Raw genomic sequence first — 27108 nt, 5'->3', positions numbered from 1 at the left:
GCAATTTAAAGCAGGGTAGTTGGCCATTCCCAGATCATCACCATCATTGCCTTGCTAGACTCTGGTGTGGCCATGTGCTTTTTGTCACCATGTTTCCTGGCTTTGGCTCCCTTCTCTACCTTGGGGAGGTGAATCTCCTCTTTCTCTCTTTCTCTCTCTAAATTACTTTTTAAATAAACTATATTTTCTAATCTAAAAAAAATAAATAAACAAGTAAATACAGCAGGGTAGTCATGGGAAGCCTTGCTGAGAAAGTCACTCTTTTTATTTTTTTAAGACTCAGGGTACAGCCCAGACTGGAGTGGAGTGGCCGCTCCCGGCCACCGCAGCCTCGACCTGCTGGGCTCCGGCGATCCTTCCGCCTCAGCCTTCCGAGTAGCTGGAATTACAGGCATGCGCTACCACGCCCAGCTGATTTTTTGATTTATTGTAGAGATGAAGTCTCGCTGCCCAGGCAGGTCTCGAACCCGTGGGCTCAGGCAATCCACTCACCTCAGCCTCTGGGATTACAGGCTGAGCCACCGAGCTCGGCTTACTTGTTCCTATTTTAACTGAAAAAAATAAACAAACAACAGACTCATGATAAACAGAACATATCACTCCTAGCAAATAAAGAGAAAAATTTCTCTCCTAGATCTCAGAACCATTTTATTCTCAGACAACTTGCCTGTCTCACAAGGTTTCTGCACAAACCAAATGTGATTATGTACACAGAATATTTTGCATATCATCTCTAAGATATCCAGCCATGTGGACAAGGCCAGAGTTTTACATAAAGAGGTAAAAGCATGGGCAAGGTGCTTCAAACAGGGAATAAAAAATAATAAAAAATAAGATTAAAAAAATCCACAGGTTCCAATGTGGTTTCTGCATACTCGGAAGACTAGACTGCAAGGCATTGAGGGTAATGACCAATTTCATTATTGTGCTAAAAAGGTCAGATTATCTTTGTGAAAAGGCCACCTTTTGAACTGTGGATATTTTGTTAATTCAGATATCAAAGAACCAAAAGCAGTTTATGAAAAGACACGAAACCCATTTTGGAAATAAAAATAAAAAACAACACTCCGACATTTTATATTATGCTTTGAACTTAAATATAGGATCATATTTTTCCGGACTGCATATCATAATATGCCAACTTCATTTGGAAAAAATATGTATTTAACATTTTCTGATTATAAAAGCATACATGCTCATTATGAAAATTTAAAGTACAGAATAAGTATAAAAAAGAAAATTTTAAAAGTCTTAGTCCATCACACAGAGATTATTTGTCAGCCTTAAAACTGTGCTCCATTTCCATTTAGTTTTTATGCATATACAATTTCCTTCTTACACAACTGGGACAATCGTTATAGAGTTAGTTTTTAAAAGCTTGTTTTTTCGAGTTAACTGGCTAATACGATTATCTCTTTTTGTCCTTAGATACTGTGCCACAATTTTTAACGTCTTCATAAAAGTCTGTCATGTGGATGTGCCACAATGCATCAAACCATTCTTCCACTGGTGGGCTCTGGTTTTCCCAAATTTTCCCTGTGTGTAAATGTTATAAGGACAATTCGCAAACATATCTTTTTTGTGTGCATCTCTGATAATTTCCTCAGGATAAATGCCTAGAAATAAAAATTCTGGGTCTCAATTTTAAGGTTTTGCTGCACATTGTCCAACTGCTACTACCTTTCTGCAGAGAAATTTATATTCCCCATATAAGAGTGTGAGAATGTTTGCCTCTTATTTCTCTTGCACTTAATACTGCTTTAAAAAATATCTGCACATTTCTCATTGCTACACAGCTTATTTTTGCTTTGCTTTGATTTTTTTAATTATTAGTGAAACTTTGATTACTTCTTCATGTTTCTTGGAGGTATTTCTTCCCTGTGAATTTACCTGTCTTGCCCACAATTCTATCTAGAGTTTTCATCTTTTGAAAAAATTACTCATGAAAGCACTTCATATTGTTATATTTTTACTAATGCTTTGTTGTTAGTTTAATTTTAGGTAAAGTCTTTCCAATCAACAATAGTAGAGACATTGTTCTTGCTCCTGCAATTTTCTGAGATAAAAAATCGATTTAAAAATTTCAGGCAGAGGCAAACATGGCACTTACAGAAATAACATCAACTCTATCCCCAAACAGGTGATGGCACTTGGAGAGACCTCTTCCCACAGCTAATGTTCTATCAGGAAGTTGTCCCAAACCAAGAAGTTTAGAATTTGCTCTCTGACCTCTCTGATTGAAATGCAAATTCCATTTCCTAATTAACTCAGGACTTTTTGTTTTGTTCTGATGTTGGCTTTTTACACGCCCCAGTGGGCCCTGTTCTTGGGAGCTCACCCAGGAAGCTGAAAGGTGATGTGCAATGAAAAGGGTACATCCCTTTCCCACAATCCATCTGAGAGTAAGTTGCATCTCCACAAACCTTTTTTGGGAGGCATTCCGTGGCTGGCAGCCCTGAGTGAGCACAAAGCCTCGTTTTGGCTGTGTTTTCATTTCCGTACTTGCGGAGAAGAAGGAAAGCTGCCTATCACAGATGTTAAACAATTGCTTGTTTAATGACTCTCAACTGCCGTTTTTTACACTGGGTGTGGTGTAGTGTGCACATTTACACAACTTCATTGGCATCAAAGCCGCTTGGAAGAATACGTCGATCTGGGCAGATTTTCTGCAGTGACAAAAAACATACTCGAGTTTTATTCTCTCTCCATTTCACAGCTCTTGTCTAACCAGCCCCTGGCAGAAGTCACCATTTCTTCGGTGAAGGAATGCTGCTTTCCAAAATCTTTTGGCAGAATCCCCTAGAGATTTGTTTTTCTGCTTCTTCCTAATTTAGAAAGTCTTCAAAGAAAAAAAAAAAAAAAAGCTTGACAAATTAATGTGAGAAGAAACGAACTCTGATTTAATTTTTGCATTTCTTTCATGAAAAGTTTTAGAGTTCATTATCTATAAGAAAACTGGGCAAGATAATTTTTTGGGGAAAAATCAAATGAAAATGTGTATACCCCAAGATCAGATTGTTCTTTACTCCAGTCAAGAAGCAACATGTGATACAAATCCAAGATTTTATTAAAATTATTTGTAAGTTAAATAAACATAATATCTCAGTGGTGAAGGAAGGCTTTTAATAAAGCAAAATAATGAGTTATGTGAATAAACAGAAAAAGTGATAAGTGTTAACTGTGACATTTAAACGGTTACATGATTTTAATTATTCTTTTGATAATAAGCAACCTTGTGGTGTCTATTCAAGGAACTCAAACCTGTGCCTACTATGGAATTTGCAGTTGAATAGAATCTTTGTTCCCTGCCTTTGGCAATTTTAAAGAAACAAATGGAAATGGTTTTAAGACCTTATAACAATCTACCACCAATCAAAAGAATCTAAAAGGTAAGGTGGGAGGCACTAGAAAGAGAGAGTGAAAAGAAAAAAAAAAAAAAAGGCACACACGTACTGCATTTATTTGAGAGACAGTGTAAGAGAGAACGGAAATGTTAGTGAGAGAAGAGGCTAGAAACCCGGCTAATGCCAACCCTTTATTTGTTCTTGGCTGTCAGGGGTTTCCGGCTGATCTTCTTCGATTTGTCATTATTTTTCTTTGGCGGTTCTGGGTTTGCCTGCATGTGTCTGCCGTAGAGGCTGAAATGAAAGAGACAGGAAACCATGAGATCTATGCTATTAACACAAGAAAGGCTTCTATTGGTAGAGTTTTCAACAGCAGATTAATCTCCAGAAATATTCAGTAAGTCAAAAAACCCAAAAGATCCCTTCTGTGTTCTCTGTATTTAAGAATATAAAATTCTCTTACATACATACACCATGCCATGACATCCAATCATGGACCAGTTTCAGGATTTCACAACCACTGGGAAAACCATAATGCCCAGGCCAGCTGGTCCCGACTGAAGTTCAAAGTGTTTCAGTTGACAATGACAAAAATTGGGTTGAAGTGGAGAGAAAGAGTGTCCATTTAGTGAAAAGTGAGCATTTCACTTGGCCTGAAAGCCAGGGGCTGGCTAATGTGACAGAGAGCAATGGGGTCCAAGTCTGAACTGGCTGCTCACGCGTGATGGATAGTGTGGAGATGGCTATCACACATCAATGCCACATTAATAAGTACCGTTGATTAAATGTTGACAAAGTGCCCCACAATTACAGTGGATGGCACTCATCGCACGGCGAGGCTGGCTCCATGGCTGAGAGAATTTAATGGAACGGCAGAAGGTAATTAATCGACAATTTACGAGTAATTCTGATTAAACTAAATTAAAAGCCATCCTAAAATAAATACAGCTCAACCTCAACTCCCTTATTGATATAACTGTGTCTCCAAGAGAGCCCTGGGGGTGTCTCAGTTCCTCTGGAGAAAGGGGTTACCCGACGCTGCTGCTGGCCACTGACTTAATCCAACTGAATGAGCCTTGACACAGGGCCTGACCTCCCTGTACAAGGTGGCTTCGTTCTAATGTCCACTCAAGGAATTGACACCTTCTGGGGATGCTGACATCTGTGGGCACACACGGTGTGGTGCTATTTAGTACATACTGGTGCTCTTGATGACATCAGCACCATGGCAGACAGGTGGAGGGGAGGGGATGACACACTGACTGCATGGTGTCCAACCGACCATGTGGCTAGGGCAAGCTGCACACCAGGGTTTTGGTGGGTCGTGTCATATTCAATCTTCTCTAGAGTCTTCCAAGTGTCTGATCATGCCATATTCTATCTTCTCCAAGTGGCTTCTTGGGAATGGCAGGAGCAGGTTCCCCCAAAAGTGGTGATGAAGAGAGTTCTCTGCTCTCACAGAGGTGGTACGACACAGACCTGCGAGCCAGAGCATGTTATCTAGCCAGGTGCTGGGAACGCTCTCCAAGGAAAAGGGAGGCCATTCTCTTGTGTCAAGAAAGTACCATATATTTTTTTGTTGTTGTTTTGTTTTGAGTTGGAGTCTCACTCTGGCGCCCAGACTGGAGTACAGCGGCCACTCCCGGCCACCGCAGCCTCGACCTGCTGGGCTCCGGTGATCCTTCCACCTCAGCCTTCCAAGTAGCTGGAACTATAGGTGCACGCTACCATGCCCGGCTAATTTTTTGATTTATTGTAGAGATGAGGTCTCGCCTGCCTAGGCGGATCTCGAACCCGCGGGCTCAAGCAATCAACTCACCTCAGCCTCCCAAAGGCGCGGGATTACAGGCTGAGCCACCAAGCCCGGTTTGTACCATATATCCTAGGGAATATGAGAGTCTGCAGATTGCCCAGCCTGACAGTATCTTCTCTGGACTCACAGGAGAAACACCTCCTTTCCCAAGATAACCTGCTTCCAGGAAAGCACATCTTTAGACCTAGAGAGGTTCTTCTCCGCCACACTTTACAAAGAGTCACAGATCCCCCTGAAGATGAGGCCAAGGACACTTGAGGACCCTGGATCCCAGGCAAAGAAACGGGATGAGACAGAGGAAAGTTCAGCAAGTTCAGTCTAGCCTTACCTCTGTCTGCCTCCAATTCCCAAAAATGTGCATTTCCCAATCCTTAACACCTATGAATATGTTACTTCACGTGGCAAAAGGACTCCTCAGTTAGGGATGTTGAGAGGGAACGATCACCCTGCATTATCCAGGTGAGCCCAACCTGTGTTCTTCTGCCCAGCATCTCTCCCAGATGAACCAAGTAGGCAAAGGAAACCTGGAGCCAAAGTACACCCATCTATTATATGTCTCACTTTTTTTTTTTTCCTTCCTGTAGAGATGGAGTCTTGCTTTGTTGCCCAGACTGACCTTGGACTCCCGGCCTCCAGTGGTCCTTGGTCTTCCCAAATGCTGGTGTTCCAGGCCTGAGCCACCATGGGCTCCTTGTTCTCACCTTTATCAACGCACTCGGCAACCTACTTTTTCCACTAATAACCTCTTCCGTTGTCCTGCTCCTAGGATCTTGGTTTACTCGAAGCCATTGACCCCATGCTCAGGGCTCACCACTCCAGAGTGGCAGGCTCTGGAGGCATCTAGACTCCAGGCCCCTCTCACCTGGCAGGAAGCAGAGGTGTGACTGTCCTGTGCCATCAAACAAGCACCTATGGCCCCAGTATCTTGAGTTACACAGCCTTCTTACAGTTTCATATATCTTTTCCAACCCCTTATCCTCACAAAGGAAAAAATATATATGTTCTTATTCATAGACAACATCAAACTTTAAAAGATATAATAATCTACAGAAATAAGACTCCACAGTTCATGCACGTGGAAACCTGGCAATACTTGGGTGCTAGGAAAAGTTCTCGGTAACATTAAGAGGTCGGAGGAGGGGAAAGAGAAGTAGGAATTGACAAGGGCCTGCTTCATATCATGGCCTGAATGCAGGAGGGGCGAAGGTGGGCAAGGGGGACTTCCCAGAGGGGGTGTGTGTTCACCTGAGCTCTGACGGTGGGAATTAGGGATGTTATTTCAGAATGGGGTGCAAAAGCTGTTTGGGGGGTCTCAGCAGGGCTCCTCTCCTTTTCTGGAGGAACGGAAATGTTCCAATGTTTCAATTCCTGCCTTTTTATGTTCAGATCCCACTGTGTGTACCTGGACATCCTGGGGCTACATAGCAAGTCCCTACAAAGGGCTAGCTGGGGCACGGCGGCCTTGAACTTGATGTTAAAATCCTTATTAGCTGTAGACTGCTGACAAGGGATCACCAACTTTCATCTCTCCCACCATGCCTCAGTTTCCTTATTCGAAAAATAAGTATGTCATTTTCCTCACAAGGTGGTTATCATGATTCAGTAAGCTCAGCACCTCGGCCAGTCTATTGGAAGTGACCAGCAAATGCTTGTTGAAAAAAAGGACAGATGTGGAGTTACACTCAGAGCGATTAAATAAAAACAATTATATGATTACTTACCTCTCTAGGGCTCTATCCCCTGCAAAATAACGCGGTATTTTCTATCAACGCTAAATCCCCAAACACCTCTGGAAAAAGGAAGGCTTTAATCCTCTTTGAAGAAGGGAACTAAGGCAGAGCTAAATGCATCGCCCCACTTCCTCGGTGAGTCATCGGCAGGGCTGGATGCTGCTGCTGTCCGCTGCACGATCCTTTAACTCCTCCAGCTTTGTGGGCAGAGGAGAGGCGGCGTTTTACTAAGCGGCCATAAGTGGTCATTCCCACATGGGGATGAGGCTGTGGCAGGGCAGTCACAACAAGCACTGAGGCCCCCAAATCGTGGGTTCCACTCCTGGCTCTACCAGGGACTAGCTATGGGGCTCCATTTGGGAAGAAAGTGCAGTAGGCAGAATAACGGCCCCCAAAGATGGCCCCGTCCTAATTCCTGAAACTTGTAAATATGTTACTTTATGTGGTAAGGGGGACTCTGGGGGCGTGATAAAGTTAAGGACATTGAGCTGGGAAGGTAATCCTGGATGCTCTAGTGGGCCCAGTGTCATCAAAGGGGTTCTTATAGGAAAGAGAGAGGGTTCCGAGTCAGAGAGAAATCTGAAGATGCTACGCTGTTGCCTCTGAAGATGAAGGAAGGGGCCACGAGCCAAGGGGTCCAGGCGGCCTCTAGCAGTTGGAAAGGCAAGGCAATGTGTTCTTACATAGAGTCTCTAGAAGGATGCAATCTATAGACACCGATTTCAGGCTTCTTTTTTTTTTTGTCAGGGTCTCACTCTGTCGCACAGGCTGGAGTGCAAGTGGCATGATCATGGCTCACACAGCCTTAACCTTCTGGACTCAAGTGATCCTCCTGCCTCAGCCTCTGAAGTAGTTGGGACTACAGGAGTGTACCACCATGCCTGGATAATTTTTAAATTTTTTTTGTAGAGATAAGGTCTCACTATGTTGCCCAGATTGGTCTAGAACTCCCATGCTCAAGCAATCCTCCTGCCTCAGCCTTCCAAAGTGCTGGGATATTAGGCATGAGCCTGGCTAATCTCAGGCTTCTGAACCCTGGAACTGTAAGATGATACAGTGATTTTGTTTTTGGCCACTAAGTCTGTGGTAATCTTTTACAGCAGCAATAGAGAATGAATACAGGAAGTGAGTGAACGTCCCTGAGTCTGACAGGACAGCCTGCTGGTGGATTCAGCTTAATTTCAGCAGGAAAAAACGGAAAGTTTCTGGAGGTGCTCACTGAAAAGAAGGAAAAAGTAAAAGGAACAAGTTGCTGGAAGCGGCCACTGCACTCCAGTCTGGGCGACAGAGTGAGACTCCAACTCAAAAAAAAAAGGAACAAGTTTTGGAAAGGACAGTGTATGGGCTGGGCATACTGGCTCTTGCCTGTAATCCTAGCATTTTGGAAGGCTGAGGAGGAAGGACTGTTTGAGGCCAGGAGTGCCAGACCAGCCTGGGCAACATAGCAAGACTGTCTCTATGAAAAATAAAAACACAAAAATAAAATAAAGTAAAAGAACGGGGTGTGCCCCAAAGGAAAAAAATGGGTGCAAACTGTACCCTCTTTAATATGAACTATGGTTGGTCTCTGTCTCCCCATTCTCTGAAGCTAAACACCTGTGGTCGATGATGTTTTGCTTGTATCTGGATTTAATTTTAGAGGTAACTGAGCAACCACACAAAGAAGTCGATGCCATTGGAAGATGTTTTATTTCTTGGAGTTTCTGAGAGGAGTGAGCATGCCACACCACGCAGGACCGCATAGGGAAGCGCAGGGGTTGGTCAGGATTTTTGTCCTCCTGATAGGCCAATTTCCTAGGACCTTGGCAAATATAGCCTCTCTTGCTTGGCCTGCTGCCTCTCATCTTCTGTAACTGGGAAAGCCCACATTACCCTCATGCTCTGGCTCCACTGTCATGTTTTAGAGAGCATGTCCCCTCAGTGCCACTGCAGCTCTCTACTCAGATGACACTTGTCTCACGCTGCAGGAGGCCAGGGCACCCAGTATGGGGATTCCTGGAGGACAGTCCCTGGGCTTCACATGCACCTCTGAGCTCTGCACTCTGATTGGCCATGAATGATGTATGGCCTTGGAAATGTCACTAAGTTGCCACAGTCTGATGGCCCCATCTGCACAAGGATAAAATTCCCAATGACCTTGGAGGGCTTGGGAAGATTAAATCAGACATGGAAACGCTCTTGTCTGTGGGGCACATAGTAGGTGTTCCAGAGTGGAGGCTGCTGCTTTAATCCCTCCTGAAGCTCCGTGACTCAGGCCAGTCCCTTCCGCTGCACACACACTGCCACCATGCCCAGAGTGCAGCCTAGAGCCCGTGTTACCACCTGTGCCTTTGGGTCAGACACCCCCCCACCTCAGGGAGGGTATCAGCAGACAGCACTGTCTTCAATGCTAGCTCAAAAGTGAGATAAAGAAAGCCTAGCTTTGGCTGGGTATGGTGGCTCAGCCTGTAATCCCAGCACTTTCGGAGGCTGAGGAGAAAGGATTGCCTGAGGCTGGGGGTTTGAGATCAGCCTGGGCAACTTGGTGAGACCTCTAGCGAGACCTCATCTCTACAATAAATCAGAAAATCAGCTGGGCGTGGTAGCGCACACCTGTAGTTTCCGCTACTCGGAAGGCTGAGGCGGAGGGATTGCTGGAGCCCAGCAGGCGAGGCTGCGGTGGCCGGAAGCGGCCACTGCACTCCAGTCTGGGCGACAGAGTGAGACTCCAACTCAAAAAAACATATATATAAATAAATAAATAAATCATAAAAAACTAGCCGGGTGTGGTGGCATGCGTCTGTAGTTCCAGCTGTTCGGAAGGCTGAGGCAGAAGGATCACCTAAGCCCAGTAGGTGGAGGCTGTTGTGGCTGTGGGTGTGTCACTGCACTCCAGCCTGGGCAACAAGAGTGAAATAAGAGTGAGATTCCAACAAGGAAGGAAGGAAGGAAGGAAGGAAGGAAGGGAGGGAGGGAGGGAGGGAGGGAAGGGAAAGAAGGAAGGAAGGGAAAGAAATCCTAGCACAAGGTCGCCCACAAAGTGTTCAGCCCAGAAGGAAGGAAGGAAGGAAGGAAGGAAGGAAGGGAGGAAGGAAGGAAGGGAGGGAAGGGAAGGGAAAGAAATCCTAGCACATGGTCGCCCACAAAGTGTTCAGCCCAGAAAGCAGAGAGGACCCTTTGGCACAGAGTCCTAGAAAATCTCCTCTCTCCTGAAAGCTGTAGATTGTAGAGAATAACTAATAGACGATTAAGTAGGAAAACCCTAATAAAGAGGACTCTACAGTGACATGTGAGGTTAAGTTACTCCTGGGAGTTTGATGAACAGGCTCTGTCACCCAAGACAATTTCAAAGATGAGATGCCTACGATGCGCCCAGCTGAGAGGGGTGAGCAGACCAGCCTGTGGGTTCACGAGGGCTCTCCTACCGCATCTGCGAAGCCAAAAGGTGAAGGTAAGAGTGGGCCCTGCCCTGAGTTACCTGAAGAACCCATGCTGAAGACCACCTCTGGGGGAATCATTAGAAAAAGATTTTGAAGACTGCCAGGTCACCAAGCAGGTGACTTCAGAGGTGTAGTGACTTTTTTTTCTTTTTTTGAGACAGGGTCTTGTCCTGTCACCCAGGCTGGAGTACAATGGTGCAATCATAGCTCACTGCAGTCTTGCACTCCTGGGCTCAAGCAATCCTCTTGCCTTAGCCTCCCGAGTAGCTGGGACTACAGTCACATGCTATCACATCTGGCTAATTTTTATTTTTATTTATTTATTTTTGAGTTGGAGTCGCTCTGTTGTCCAGACTAGAGTACAGTAGCATAATCTCAGTTCACTGCAGCCTCAACCTTCTGGATTCAGATGATCTTTCTGCCTCAGTCTCCCGACTAGCATGGACTACAGGCACGTGCTACCATACCCAACTAATATTTAATTTTTTGAAGACAGAAGGTCTTGCGATGTTGCCCAGATTGGTCTCAAACTCTTGGTCTCAAGTAATCCTTTTGCCTTAGCCTCCCAAATTGTGGGATAACAAGTGTGAGCCACCATGCCTGGCTTTTTTCTTTTTTTTTGGTAGAGATGGGGCCTCATTCTGTTGCACAGGCTAATCTTGAATTCCTGGCCTAAAGCTGATCCTCCTGCCTCAGCCTCTTAAAGTGTTGGAATTACAGGTGCAGGCCACTGTGCCCGGCCTAGGGCCACCTTTTAAAACCCCCGTAGACTGCCTACTTTATGCTCCATGCAACTGACCACTACTGCCTGCTGACAGTTAAGATTGCACAGCAAAATATCCCAGTCCACCATACTCAGAATACGTTTTGCAACCATTTTTTAAATCAAGTAACATGCTATGCATGAATTTCTATTACACGTGGATTTTATTTCATGTGGGCATCTTCATTCTTAGCAAAATCCTTGAGTCTTATTGTTTCATTTGGATCCAAAGGTCTCACATCCCTTTGCTGCTGAAACAATGAAGACTCCTGTGGCCATGCCATTCCTTCTGGAAAATGTCCTCCCTTGGCTGTCCTGGTTCTTGTTTTCTCTCTGGACACCTCTTTGGTCCTTGTGTCTGTGCTTTTCTCTCTTTGCATTCTCTTCTGTAGACAGATCATCTAATTTTATAGCTCTAATAATTATCTAATAATTAGGCAGCAGCTCCCCAAGTCACCAACCTCTTCGCCCACTTGGACACTTGAGTATCAAACCCCACAAGGCAGAGGAAACTCCCCTACCCCACCTTCCACAAGTCTGTCCCTCCCTGACTCCAGACCTTCAGAATCATCAAACGTTGAAGTCATTCTGACAGCTGTCATTCAGCTGTCATATTATTCAAGTTTGATAAAAGGTTCCTCTACAGTAGAAATTCTTAGCACGGGACCAAGGAAATATCTGAAATCCTAAGTAAAGGTATTTGTGTATGTTTCAGCAGAAAAGGATCACAGCTTTCATCAGTTTCTCAAAGGTTCATAATTCAGTGTGCTGCTTTATACCACTTCATTTATTCTTATTTCCACTATCCTCTGACTTTGTTTTATTTTATTTTGAGTTGGAATCGTACTCTGTCACCCAGGCTGGAGTGCAGTGCCACAATCATGGCTCATCCTGGCCTCAACCTCCTGGGCTAGGATGATCCTTCTGCCTCAGCCTCCCAAGTAGCCAAGACTACAGGCACATGCCACCATGCCTAGCTAACTTTTTTGATTTTCTCGTAAAAATGAGGCCTCACTATGTTGCCCAGGCTGGTTCTGAACCCCTAGGGTCAAACATCCTCCTACCTCAGCCTCCCTAAGTGCGTAAGCCACCATGCCCAGCCTCTCTGACTTTATTCATTCTTTTTCTCTCCTAATCTGATACAATCCATGTCACATGGTCCTATGATTATTATAATAGTCCCTTCTTGGTCTCCCTACACTCTTCCTGGTATATTCATGGAAAACAGCACCCTCTGGAATGAGCACTCAGCCTGGTCCCTGGCAGAGAACAGCCACAGAATATGCTACTTGAGGCCTGACTTACCCAATACCATCTCTCTCCATGCACTAACAGGCATGAGTAACATAAGACTGAGCTCTAGGCGGGCAATGTGGAGTGTAGAAAAGATGGTTCCAGTGTGAGTTCTGCCACCTATTAGTTGAGGGAACTCAGAGTTCTATGCCTTTCCAGAACCTCTTCTATCTTAGTTGGAAAACGGGAATATCCACACACTGTCTACCTTGCAGATGCGTTGGTAATCAGATTAGTTTGGGCTCACTGAAGTGTTTTGAAAAACAGAAAAGAGCTAAAAAGTGCTACCTGGGTCCTTTCTGCAATTCAGATGTCATCAATATTTTGCGATCATTGAGGACAGTCACAGGTTCGTCCCCCCCCCTGCATAATTAATCTGCCTTCACAGAGCACATGGGCCAAGTGCAGTGGTGCACACCAGTAGTCTTAGCTGCATGGGAGGTTAAGGCAGGAGGACTGCTGGAGACCAGGAGTGCAAGGCTACAGTGAGCTGTGATTGTGCCTGTGACTAGTACCGTACTCTTGCTTGAGCAACAAAGGGAGACTTCATCTCTAAAAAAAAAAAATCAAAAATCAAAAACCAAAAACCAGAAAAAGAACAATGCACTATGGAATTGATCAGGATGTCATCACCAAGTCCTTGATGATATATAAAGTGACTCTTACCCTTGGCTCGATATTTCTAAAACACCAGCAGCGTGCCAGGATCACAGCAGGACGTTTACCACATGACTACCCTTCAGTCATTATTCACTGTCACAAGGATTCAGTGAGGAAAGTTCTATGACGGCCATTCTTTTTCAAGTAAGAAAATCGAGGCTTAGCAAGCTGAGGTTCAGTTCTAACTCAGACAACTACTCCAAAGTTCAAGCTCTTAAAGCACTGAGTGATCTCATCCCCCATCTATTGGGTTTCCCAGTTTTGCTTTCTTAAGACGTCCTCCATTTTCTGGTGGGTGGGGAGGCAGGCTTCATTTCCTTTGTCGTCTGTACACTCAAGGCACTGCTAGAAACACATTGTGTGCTATGTAAATATTGTGTTTCAGAATGCCAGGTATGTGAGAGGTGCAATATGCTGTTCTGAAGTCACTTGCTCATGTCATATGCATCCCTACTGTTGTTTTGGGTGTTTCCATGGAAAGTCCTTATACAGACCAAGAAAAGAACCAATTTTAAAATCTAAGGATCTGGACAGTGAAAATAATGGAGAGAACTAATTTTGCTTATAATCTGTAATCTTCTGGTGGGAAGCTAAATTTGAAGTCTCTGCAAATAAATCTGTGGACAAAGTGTGAAGCCTAGATTATTAATAAGCATTTGCAGTATCTTTATTTATCCTATCCGGCGGCTCTGAGGGGCTGGTGACAGAACCTTAGCACATAAATCGCTGAGTCTTAAAGAAAAAAGAATTAACAGCTACCTCGTTCCTATGAGAAGTCTCATTAATTCAAAGGCAATGATTTTTTGAGATCAAACCTCCAAGAACTGGTTTCATGTGATTCACTAACGGCAGGATGTGTCTGTCATATTCTTCTCCATTATAACCTAACTGCTTCCTGTTCCCAACACACGGTGGAAAAAAGAAAGTATAAACATACATGTGCAAATGGCATCTATATAAATAGCCAAAAGGCATGAGGAACTGGCTTCAGACAGATATCAAGCTATGTACAAATATAATACAAAATATAAGATTTTAAAAACACCCCATGCATTCTAGACTCGCTATCTGCCCCACTGGAGGGGAGACATGAGGATTCTGACAGAGCAAAACTAACAATATCATGCACAAAAGATGCTCATTAAACTTCATCATCCTGTCTACTCTAATGATGCTTTTACTTAATAAAAATTCCCGGAGCAGTCACAAGGATATTAGGCAAGGTCTTTGGTTATGTATCAGAGGTCCAAGCTGTCACCAGCAAGCATGCAGTTCAGGAGGTATGTTCCCTGGGGAAGGAGCTTTCACGGAATACATGCAGAGAAAAATCAATAACTGCAACTTGCTTCCCTGCTTAAGCATTTAAGAAAATAGGTAATCCTTTTAAATTAAACTGCAAAGTGCTAAATGTTGCAATTTCCAGAATCAACTCAAAGGCAAAAGGAAATCAGTCCAAGGGCACTGGTAAGTTTCCCAAACAAGCTCCTTCTCTGATAGACTTTGTACCTGGAGTGAATATTTTATATAAAAGGAAAGAATTCTTTTGGTACCTGGCATTTGTAGATATTAAAAAGAGACATCCAACTGTATATAGCTCTGCATGTGCTTGTAATAATACAAACACAGATATACAAACCTATTCAGATATTTAAGAAAGGAAGTTAGGAATAATTTTTATTATTTTTATATTGCTACTTTTTGCAGTGTACTCCTTTCAAAAATTATTATTCAAAAATACCACTATGAAAAATCCACTAACTTGAATCTACCTCTCAAAAGCTAACAGTAATTATCCAACAGCTCACTTAACATGGATAGATGGATATTAATACTATATAATCACAGACGATCACTTCTGTCTGTATTACACACCCACTTCAAATTCCACACCCTATCAATACAGAATTGGCTGAAGAGATTACTGAAGAGTTGGAGAAAGAGTGAGGCACCACCTAAAAACTTGACTTGAAGGGAAATTAGATCACCCTTTCAGTGCTATGTGATAAAATCAACACAAAATGGATCAAAGCAGAAACATGAAAAGCCACTCAAAATAACACTAGGATAACTCCCAGACAAGTGAGACTCATTGGTAACCAGACCAAGGGTATTAAAGACGGAGAGAGAATCTATCTGTCAGAAGAGTGTTGTTCAGCTCCAGAAACAGAGGGAAAATGCAGATACTGGGCACCTTAATGCCCTTCAGAGCAGCAGTCACCAACCTTTTTGGCATCAGGGGCTGGTGTCATGGAAGACAATTCTTCCAGAGTAGGGGCAGGGAGGGAGGAGGAGAGAGTTCTTCAGGCATCAGATTCTCATAAGGAGCATGCAACTTAGATCCCTCGCATGTGCAGTTCACAATAGGGTTCATGCTCCTATGAGACTCTAATGCCGCCACCAATCTGACAGAAGACGGAGCTCAGGTGGTAGTGCAAGCGATGGGGCACAGCTTTAGATGGAGATGAAGTTTGGCTTGCTCCCCAGCCGCTTACCTCCTACTGTGCAGCCTAGTTCCTGACAGGCCACGGACCAGTACCGGTCAGCGGCCCAGGGACTGGGGACCCCTGCTTCAGTGAAGGGCAGCAGGGACAAGAAGGCTGGGGGTTCTGTGGAGTCCCTAGGAGGACTATGTGTCCATGAGAAGGCAGAGAAAACAAACACGCCACCCTGCACACACTGGACCACACCTGCATGATCCAGTATGTGGACCCTCCATGCTCATGATCCCAGGCCCTAGCCCACTTCTGAGGTTTGTTCTTGCTAGTCATTCTACCTGGAATGCTCATCTTGAGGTCTCCCCGAGTTAGGCAGGACTACCATCCCCATTTTACAGGTGAGGAAACAGAGGCACAGACCGCTTAAATACCATGATGTGAATGCAGGCATCCGAACTCTAGGGTCTAGACATGCTGCCCTGGAGTTAGTGTCAACATGACTCATGACTCAGACACAGGTCTGTCAGTGCCCCATCACCCTGGGTACAGTAACAGGTTCATGCATGAACATGTGGCTGGTGAGAGCCAATGAGGGAAACGGGCCTACAACTGCAGCTAAAAACTGTGGGAGAAAAAAGGTCCTTTGTTTCTGTTTTACTTGACTCAGAGATGATGTGAGCCCACAGCTGCTGGCACGCCATCCTGGCACTGAGTAAAGAGAGCCTGCCTGGGAGAGAAACCAGTACAGACAGACCAGAGCAGAAAGATGGAGAGAGCTTGGGCCCAGTGACATTGTTTGGGTCCCCATGCCTGAGGTAAGCTGTAGCCCTGGATTATTGTTAGAATAAAATTATCAAATAACGTCCCTTTCCTCTTAGGCTTTGTGTTCCTTGTAATCAAAGGCAAGCTGAATCCTAACACAATATCACTCTGGTCTACTTCAAATGTGAATTCCCTAGCGAGGGTTTTTCGGCTCATACCATCCATCTTTGACTACATTTATTTCTGTTACCCCACTCATCACAATACAGTTATTTGTTTATTTGATTGCTGTTGTTTTCTGCCTCCTGATAGAAGATCCATTCCTAGAGAACTGGAACCCTGTCTGTCTTGTTCAAGTGTCCTCTGTGCCTGTTATGCCATGGACATACTATCAACATTTGTTGACTGACTACCAAGCCATGGGTATCATCGCACTTAGAAGGTGCATTGAAAGTATTCAACTATGTGGCTCCCAACTGGATCATTAATGCCTCTGAGACAGGGACTATGTCTAAGTCATTTTTGTTTCTCCAGTGCCCGGTGCCTGGCACACAACAGTCACCCACTATATATGGACAGACTGACAGACTGATAGCATATCTGAGCTAAGGACCATTTCTTGATGTCCTCAAGTCCATTCTCATCAGGTGACTGTCCATCAGCTTCCCTCTTACAGCTGTCGACTGAGAGAATATGTGCCGTGCAGGCCAAGCAAGTATTCTGGTCTTTGGGGGTTGCTATCCTGTCATGGGATTCTGGTTTCTACATCAATTTTCTGTGTGTTTTTCTATGTTTGCAGCAGGGTTTCTAAGGCCTAAAGGCTGAAGGCATGACGGGGTGCTCAGTGAATGCATTACAGCACCACTTCCTGTGGCCTTTTGGGAACGAGGTCATTGTCCTCTGGTGGAGACTCTTTCACAGTACGGGGACCAGGAAACTCCACTGAATCCTTTAAGGTACAATGGGACTTTTATAAAAAATTAATCATGTCCGATGTTCATAAGAATTAGCTGAAGATAGTAGTTGCTAATGACAGAGAATTCAGATAAAATTAACATTACATATATATTTTTCTAAGTTTTGATTTTAATTTTTTTTTTTTTTTTTGAGTTGGAGTCTCACTCTGTCGCCCAGCGGCCACTCTGAGGCCGCTCCCGGGCTCAGCGATCCTTCTGCTTCAGCCTTCCGAGTAGCTGGAATTACAGGCACGTGCTACCACGCCCGGCTGATTTTTTGATTTATTGTAGAGATTAGGTCTCACTGCCCAGTTGGGTCTTGAACCCGCGGGCTCAGGCAATCCACTCACCTCAGTCTCCCAAAGGCGCGGGATTATAGGCTAAGCCACCGAGCCCGGCTGATTTTAATTTTTTTAGAGATGGGGAGTCTCGCTATGTTGCCCAGCCTGCCCTTGAACTCCTGGCTTCAAGTGATCTTCCCACCTCAGCCTCCCGAGTAGATGGAACAACAGGCATGAGACACTTGGGCCCAGCTAAAGTTAGCGTCATAAAAGCAATGCCTTTTGTTTCCCATTTCATTTGGAAAAAAAATCAGAATGAATTTTTATTATCAGGGAAGAATTAGAGTCTTTCTGACCATACAGGGTTCCTTTGTGATCAGCTCAGGGTTGTTCATGACCTTTAGCTGTTAAGCTAGTCACCACCATAGCAGAACGTGTGCAGTACACATGACATACTTGGGTTTATATGGAAAGCGTCTCTGGAACTTTCTATATGCTAAGCCTTAAGCAACATCATGTGAGTGAAACCACGTGGGGGACACATTTGTCCTGTGGCTCTAGATGTAAATGATATTACAAATACAGATTTGGTATATGATGACTAGGAATGCTAGTATCTAAAAAGAGAAGCCTTTGCTTTTCTGTCTTTTGCTTTTAAGGTAAGGACAAATGCCAAAAACATGCAGAGAGGTATTACTATCACTACAACTACTACTGCTACTGCTATTCCTTCACTTCCTCTACCTTTTTAAGGCTAACAATTTGGACTCTCTACTTTTGGGACTGTCCCTCCCTCTCGGTTTCTCTCAACCCAGGTGATTGATGATTTGACTACGGCTGGCGACATGTGGCCACGCCAATGGGAAGCTGGATAGCTCATTAAATATGAGTACAGACCTATAGGTTGTAGAGTATAAGGTGAAGAATTCCGAATTGGGACTCAGAAGGCTTGGGAAGTAATCCACTAGCTGGATGATCTGTGCTTCCTCAAACAAAAAATGGTGTTTGGAATTAAATAGGGGTGGTTAACTACCTAGCATGCACACTGCTGCTGTCCACCTCACATTGCTGGCAGATATACATGCTAGGTGAGTGCTCTATCGGCTGGCATCCAGAACCCACCCCAGAACCCACCAAGACAGAGAACTCCAGACAATGGCTTGTACCTGCCTGGAGCTAGGCATGGAACTTACATGCTTTACATATGAACCCTACAGAGTGCGTCACTTAAATTAACTCATTTAACCCTTAACCAAATCACGTTACATGAAACTTTACAGGGTTCACATCTCTAAGGTTCTACTGTGCTCTGGTTACATTACAGCATGAGGCCTGAGATCTTAAGACATTACTGTATCAATTTCCCCTACTCCATCATCCATGGATTTTCTAAAAGGTAAATCATGTTCCACGTATAAACAGAGAGCAGGGCAGGCATGGTGTTCAAGCATGAAATCCCAGCACTTTGGGAGGTTAAGGTAGGAGGATTGCTTGAGGCCAGGAGTTCAAGACCAGCCCGGGCATCACAACAAGCTCTATTTAAAATAAATAAAACAAAGCAAAGATGTACAAATAAACAACCCCAAAACCCTTAGGAATCAAAACCAGAAAATACTCAGCTACCTACTACCCACATGGTGCCTTATTCACGAGTCTGTCACCAGGTGGACTTTAGAAGGTTGCAGCTCAGGTAAACTGCACCTGGTACCTTTTCCTACTTTCCTGGCAGAGCTGAATTCCCCCACATAAGCTGTGCTCTCTCTGAAGTAGCAAACACTGTCCCTGAAATAATGCATATCAATTTGGTCTGCGTTTTTCCTCTGTCCAGATGCCAATCTTTCCACTACTCGCTAGTGATACAGAGAAATTGTCAGCAAGGGAAGAGCCCAACTTTTGTGGGCAAGGGAATGTAATGATATATGGAAAGAAACAAACTGGTATTTGGGAACAAGTCGACAAATTGTTGGCCGGGTGTGGTGGCTCACACCTATAATCCCAGCACTTTGAGAGGCTGAGGTGGAAGGATCACTTGAGACCAGGAGTTTGAGACCAGCCTAGGTAATATAGTGAGACTTCATCTCTACAAATAATAATAAATGAATAAATAAATAAATAATAATAATAATAAGAAGAAGCTGGGCATGGTGGTGCACACCTGTAGTCTCAGCTACTTGGTAGGCTGAGGTGGAAGAATCACCTGAGCCCAGGAGGTCAAGGCTGTGGTGAGCTGTGGTCATGCCGCTGCACTCCAGTCTGGATGACAGAGTTGAGACCCAACTCAAAAAAGAAAAACAAACAAACAAACTAAATAATAATTTTAAAAAATTTCAAAGCAATAATGCATACGATATCTGCGGGAGCTCAACAGTAGAAGAGTCTTTGAACTCCATTCATCAGTTTTCACTTCCATACCTCTGAATTTTTAAGGAAAAGAAATACTGAAAAGAAATGGAGTGTTTAAAGTTTAAAAAATATGTGTAGCCCTGGGTAGATTCTGCAGATTTAATTTTTGTCATCCATTTTCTCCTTGTTGTATAAAATTATATTTTTTAAGAGTCTCTGAGAAATTTAGAAATTTATGGCCTGCAAGTGCAAAAAGGTTAAGAATAAAGATGTCTGTGGCTGAAGGCTGATGTTAAAAAAGATCTACAGGCCGGGTTCGGTGGCTCAGTTTGTAATCCCAGTGCTTTGGGAGGCCGAGGTGAGTGGATTGCCTGAGCCCGCGGATTCAAGACCCGCCTGGGCAACTGGCGAGACTCATCTCTACAATAAATCAAAAATTAGCCGGGCGTGGTAGCGTGCGCCTGTAGTTCCAGCTACTTGGAAGGCTGAGGTGGAAGGATCGCTGGAGCCCAGCAGGTCAAGGCTGCAGTGGCTGGGAGCGGCCACTGCACTCCAATCTGGGTGACAGAGTGAGACTCCAACTCAAAAAAAAAAAAAAAAGATCTACGAGGAGATTCTGTGCACTTCAAGGACTCTGGGTGGAGGCCCTGGCAGTGCACCACCAGAAGGCTCTGCCTCTCTCTGGGCGGGAGATTTGGCTACCTGGTGCCCCCAACAGGCCTTGTGGGCTCTGAGCAAAGCTGTGGCTGTGGGTGGGGAGGGAGGGCTCAAGCTTGTTCCAACAGCCCCTTTCATCCAAGAATCCCAAGTGTTTCATCAAAGAACTTCACCCACAAAACACCCCTGGAAGGTGCTAGAGCATTCTAAATACAGCTGGTGAAAGCGAGGTGGAAGTAAAAGTGTGGGGTGGAGACACCAGAGGAGCCAGTGTTGGTGAAGCACCTCCTAGGCCCAAGATGCCGACACTGTGGAAGAACACCCCAAAGGAATGCACCCGCCATAGTTTTCAAATGTCAACAAGCCATGTTCCGTAACAATTGACGCCTACTACCTACCCTACGGAGTTCTCATGGAAAAATATTCTTCCCTGAATAACTATCCTCCAAGAAGATTTCTGTCTGACATATTTTCCCCCAAAGGGTTAAACAAGCCCTGTCTTATTTAGCAGTATTTGCTACACTGAATACCTAGAATGAGTTAATTTGTTGCCTCATAAGCTATTTTTAGAATGTTATTTTTAAATGCATATTAGTACTTCCAATGTATAGAGACACATTCTATATTTCACATATCTCTGTAGAATAGCACTGTCCAAAATATAATTCGAGCCACAAGTGTAACTTTACATTTTCTCACAGACATATTAAAAAAGTAAAAGGAGATGAAATTAATATTAATAATGGATCTTATTTAATCCAATATGTCCAAAATTTTATCATTTCAACATGTCGTCAATTTAAAAAAAGATTAATGATCTATGTTATCTTTAATTTAATGATAAATAATTCAGTAAATTTATCATAAATTTAACGATTTTTTTGGTACTATGTCTTTGAACTCTGGTGAATATTTTAGGCACTTATAGTACATCTCAATCAGACAAGCTACAATTCAAGAGTCAAAAGTCACATGGAGTTACTGGCCACAGCACCACACGGCAGATGCCAGCAATCTGAATATGGTAGAACTGAATCATCTTCTTGTACTTGGATGGAAGGTATCTGAAAGGCGGATGGACCCCTTCCTGGCACCTGCTTACTTTTTAATGCCTTAGGAAAAGGAAGTAAATATAGATAGATATAAGTTCAGATATGGGAAACCTTCAGGTAAGTGGGACTACACATATTCAAATATCAACAAACCATGTTCCCTAAAAATTGACAGCTACTACCTGACAATGTTCTCATGGAAAAATATTCTTCCCTGAATAACTACCATATATATGTATTCCCATGGGTATACACAGTATATATGCATCCCCATTTATCTAGAGATCTCTCCAATATCCTTAATTGTTTGTAATAGTTATAAGTTTGGAAAGGTCTTTAGGCCAAAACAAGTAACTCTTAAAGTCCATAACCACTATTCCGTTGAAGGTAATACACTCAGTCCCTCTCTCCCTACAAAGCAAGAAAACATAAAAGCAACTTTAAGAGCCAAAGGTCCTCTCCACCCAGCTGGCCAGAGTGCATTATCCATGAGGCTCTCCCGGGGGGGGGGGGGGGGGTGCACTCAGAAAGAAACAGCTACAGACTAGGTGTACTCATAAGGTGGCCATTTTCCAGGTGAGCCAGACTCACTCACCCAGCTGTGCTCCTTTCTAAAGTGGCCATTACTAAATCTAGGCTCTGGGACAGTACAGTCCTCCATCCTCTGTCTAACTTTGACCTCTGGGCTGGGTGCCAGGAAGGAGGGGGCTGCAGGGTGGTCTACAGAACAGACTGTAGGTGGCCACAAGATGGGACATCGCAGTCAGGCTTTCATACAAGAGAGACTAAGGAGCTGAGAATAGAAAACACACATGATATCTGCTGGTTCTATCAGAGCTAGTAGTACTTTTATACTCCCCCTTATGTGTTAAGGTGTTTTTTCCATGGACCTCAGAACACACAATTGAAAAGTAAAGGAAGGGTGAGACCCAGAGACTCTACTAGTGAGCTCCCATAGATGCTTCTTCACTATTCTTTTGACAACTGCTGATTTGTTCCCAGATACCACTTTGCTTCTTCCCCCGAAACAGCACAGCCTCTTGCCCGTGGCCTCTTTGTGTTCCTTTGTTGTGCACGTACCTCCCGTGTCACTGAGGGCTGCCACAGGCACCTCTGGCTAATACTGACAGCGAGTCCTTTCTCATAGGGGATAGTTTTATAGAGAGATGACTTTAAAAATACACAACAAGCAAGGCTGGCGTGACTCATGAATAGCTGTATAAATACAGATATGAGAAACGTCTAGGCAAGTGGGAATATATGTATTTCAAATATCAACAAACCACGTTCCGTAAAAATCAACACCTACTACCCTGACAATGTCCTCATGGGTTCTGGACAAACTTACTACCCAGCCTGCCTTTCCAGAAAAAGAGAGGGGGGAGGAGGGGAGGGAGGAAGGGAGAGAGAGACTGGATGAAAATGAATGGATCTCTCTTTATGTTCAGCACCTGTGTAGAAGTTATATTGTAAGCTGACTGTTAGAAATGATTTTGAAACTCATTAGTAATTCTTGGCAGCTGGATACCCTTGGATAAGTTACCTAGCCTCTCTGAGAGTGCCCTCCCCTCTGTAAAATAGGACTGATAATAGTACACAGTTTATAGGGTCATTGTGAGGACAAAACCCCATACAGTGCTCAGCAGGTACTAAGCAGGTGCTCAATAAACCAAGGTGATGCCACACTGAGCTCAGAACAGGGCTTGTCCATTCTAAACCTGGTTGAAGCCACAGAGTCGCAAAATGCCTTATGATTGTGTGTCCAAAGTTTTAGATGAAACACACTTTCTTTCCAAAAAGATTTTTTTTTAAAAAAAGTTGCAATATGTATGCTTGAGGAAAATAGCAAATGGCAGAGAACATAAGGAGGAGGCCTTGGATGCAAAACTACCAACAAGTTTCGTTACTTTCTGAGCCTGGTCTTCATTGACTATAACACATTACTGTGCCAGTCAATGCCAAGACAATGATGGAGATTCTTCTGGGTAGAAGGAGCCATCTCTTTTGCTCTGTCCAGGGTTCTGAACGGGTCACTCAGCAGGACTCATTGAAGGCACTGAGTACATCTTCTGTCCTCTCACTGCAGCTATCCCATTCACAGGCTAAGCTGTTCTCAGATCTATTCAGATGGGAACCACATTACGTAAGAGTCAATAATCTTTATGGTAACTCTGCAGTGAAAATGTCATTTGTTGTAATGAACACTGATCATAAGTTAAGCCCCTAGCTACTCTCTCTGTTATTTTTCATTATACTGTTCCTTGCTCTGTTATATTTCAGGAGTACTGAGGGAATTCATCCAACTATGTTCACTAGTCAGCTCTTCGTTACTCAGATTAGATTCTGCTAAGATGCAACGGAGCAATTTGCAAACACACTGGTTCTTAAGGAAATGCATCAGACACTGGTTATATGTTCCCCTCTCCTGATGCCAGCGGGCAACCCTCCTCCTTCCCCACTTCCCTTCCCCTGGCTATCTGTCCCCTTAATTTGCTATTTTTCTCTCTATTTATCATCCACTCAATTCACAGTACGGTTCTCAAGGCCCAAATCCAAGGAGGTATTAACAATGTATTTTTGGATATTTTTTCCTCTGGTAATAAGTCTTTGTTCGATTCAACACCCAGAATAATGTTTCCAAAATCATCATCGCCTCTCCTCCTGCTCGCACTTGCAAACACCCCTCTGCTTACATTACAGTTATTCCCCCTCTGGCTGCTTGAAAGGACACTAACTCCAAAAGACACAGCAGTGAGGCAAAGCTGGAACCCTTCCACTTTTTAAAAAAGCCAATATGAAAAATTCATTTTGCATGTTGTATATTAAGCCTGAGAGTGGAATTTCCATATATCTCCATTCTTTCTGCCCCTGGAACTGCCTGTAAGCAGGCTGTGAGTCTCCACAGAGACCACCTTCCCACCATGCCTTCACAGTCACGACCACACAGAGACCGCATAGGTTCATGCCAAGTGCAGGCCCGTTGATGAGAAGCACCAGTGGGCTTCCCCACTCTAACTGGGCATGGGGCTTCAGCCCACCCCCCTCTAACACTGGGCATCACTGGTTTTCATTACACTATTAACTTTGATCCTATGTGTCACCGTGCTGGAAAATAAAATATTAAACATAAGAAAAAGATACCTGTAGGCACCAAAGATCCAGCCTTGCCACCTTGGTTATGATTTTTGGGGAGACTTGGCTGGGAATGCTCCCTTTTCAGGGAAATCTAGCTCAATGAACTGAAATGTATTCAGACAGGCATGCTGCAGTAATGCTATATTTTCTGTTACTATACTTTCCTCCTGATACACATCAGAGAAGAGCTGAGAAGAAACTTTTATTAAAATGTCTACAGCTCTTTAAAAATAACATTAAATCTTTTTTGCAGACATGACACAGTGCTTTGGTGAGTGCAGAAGACTATCTATTGATGGATGTGGAGATCATGTATACTGTAAAAATATAAGGAACAATTTCACACCAGGCTGCATTCCTTGGGCATTTGGGGTTACAAGGAAAAATTACAGGGCTGGATTCAGGGGTACTTGCTGAAATGGTGGCCATAGAATCAAGGCCAGAAAAAAAAAGAGCTCAAGTATGGATAAGGAATCATATTAATGTTGAGACGAGCCATACACACCCTAACATTAGGAATACAAAGTACAAAACAGGTAAACAAAGCTCCCTGTACTTAAGGAAAATAATCACGCTGAGTAGTTAATTCACCAATACCTCAATTTCGGTGCAACATACAAAATAAGCAAAAAGGATCTGAAAAGCTTAGTAGTCATTAAATGAAGAAACAGCTAGGTTGTGATAAGAACAGCTTCCATGCACCAGAAGCCCCAAAGAAAGTTCCTTAGACAGCACAATAGAGTTACCCCAAATTCAAGAGGCATCATTAAAGAATAGATTACCATACAGAATCACACAGCCAGGACTCATTAACCTGTCTGACCCTCACTCTACTCACTTATAAAATGGGCACCCCCTCGGCTGCCTCATGGAATGGTGATGAGGAGTGAATGTCAGGTACTTAGTACCTTGATGAAATTGATTCGCCCCTCGAGCGCAATGTTCACAATTATTTTATGAAATTACTCTAACTCAAAACACATCTGTCTACTGTGAAGTCCTAAGAAATTAAAAATGAATGGAAAGACACCGATGGAAGGATGTGTAAGTAAAAATAACATCACTTGAGATAATATGCATGTAGTTTTTTACAAAATGTCCTAAGCCTGCTGCCAGTAGCAAGTATCTACCTGGCAGTACAGGACAGAGTGTACCCATGTGTTTCTCCTCCAAAGTCTTGTCCATTTAGTTCTAGTTATGAGTCTTCACTAGGGAAAGAGTGGATGGTGCTATGGTCCACTGTCAGTTTCCCCTCTGTGACTGCAGCAGGAAACAACTTCTGTGACACACAGTGAACCGATCTAGGCACATATCAGGTTTCTTGTCCTTTCTCTTGAGAGATTAGGCTTAATTCCAGCCCAGAGCTCTATAGTAAACGAAAACAAAGCAAAAACAGAAGGAGCAGATCAAATGCCCCATATCCCTTCAGTATATATTTTGACTGGTACTCCAAGGAAGTGTCCTTGATCCAGATGTGGTAAGACAGCCCTCTGCCCAAAGATATGGCAAGTTAGCTCTGACAGGCATACAGACACATATACCTTTTACATGTGCAGAATATGGACATTTTTTTAAAGCTAGAATTATAGAGAGAAAGCAACTTTGGCAGTGATGTTAACTGTATTTCCTTTTTAGGGGATAGAGACAAGGTCTCACTATGTTGTGCAGGCTGGCCTCGAACTCATGGGCTCAAGTAATCCTCTTGCCTTGGCCTCCCAAAGTGCTAGGATTATAGGCAAGAGCCACTGTACCTGGCATCCCTTCATTTTTAACTTATACATTTCTTTTTCCAAAAAAATAGAAGTATATTACAATTTAGAAATTTGGAAGAGGGTTAAAAAGAAAACTGCTGTAAGTTTCCTACTTCTACATAACGTCTACTAGTATTTTGGTTTATTTCTTTCAAGTATTCATCCAAGGTACTTCAAAAAAAAAGTAATAATCTCAGTGTACTAACATATGTATTGCCATGGTAGAAGAACCAGTCACTAGTCTGCCACAACTTGGGACTTTTGTTCTGCAAATCTTGATGTAACCTTCTTAAAATTTCCAGATAAAAGACAGTCTTGCTCTGTCACCCAGGCTGGTGGAGTGCAGTGGTGTAATCAGCTCACTACAGCCTCAAACTCCTGGGCTCAAGTGATCCTCCAACTTCAGCCTCCCGAGTAGCTGGCACTACAGGTTAGTGCCAGCATGCCTGGATAATTTAAAAAATGTATTTGTAGAGATGGGGTCTTTCTATGTTGACAGGCTGGTCTCCAGTTCCTGGCCTCAAGCGTTCCTCCTACCTCAACCTCCCAAAGTGCTGGTATTAGAGGTGTGAGCCATTGTGCCTGGCTAGATAGTTTTATAATTTTAAACAAAAGTTATAGCATCAGTATTACTACATAATCATAACCACAGATATTGACAGGCCACCCATAAATCCATGCTACATTTCATAATTAAAGTGAACATTTCTCTGT

The 27108-nt window shown here is 43.6% G+C and overlaps 1 protein-coding gene across 2 annotated transcripts in view; it reads right to left on the bottom strand.

Annotated features, from left to right (window-relative positions):
- Positions 1-3000: 3000 nt before the first annotated feature.
- The window catches only part of RSU1 (Ras suppressor protein 1), a 208491-nt gene continuing 184383 nt past the window's right edge, over positions 3001-27108 (bottom strand). For both annotated transcript variants that reach the window (XM_008065176.2, XM_021716114.1), the window contains exon 9: positions 3001-3638. In XM_008065176.2, coding sequence (XP_008063367.1) covers positions 3536-3638 — 103 coding nt within the window. In that variant the 3' untranslated portion in view covers positions 3001-3535. The remainder of the gene's footprint in view (positions 3639-27108) is intronic.

This window comes from Carlito syrichta, unplaced genomic scaffold (genome assembly GCF_000164805.1).
Source record: "Carlito syrichta isolate Samal-C Ts95f unplaced genomic scaffold, Tarsius_syrichta-2.0.1 Scaffold308182, whole genome shotgun sequence".
Taxonomy (NCBI): Eukaryota; Metazoa; Chordata; class Mammalia; order Primates; family Tarsiidae; genus Carlito; species Carlito syrichta.
The sequence above is the reverse complement of the archived record's forward strand: the minus strand, read 5'-3'. Positions and strand labels throughout refer to the sequence as shown.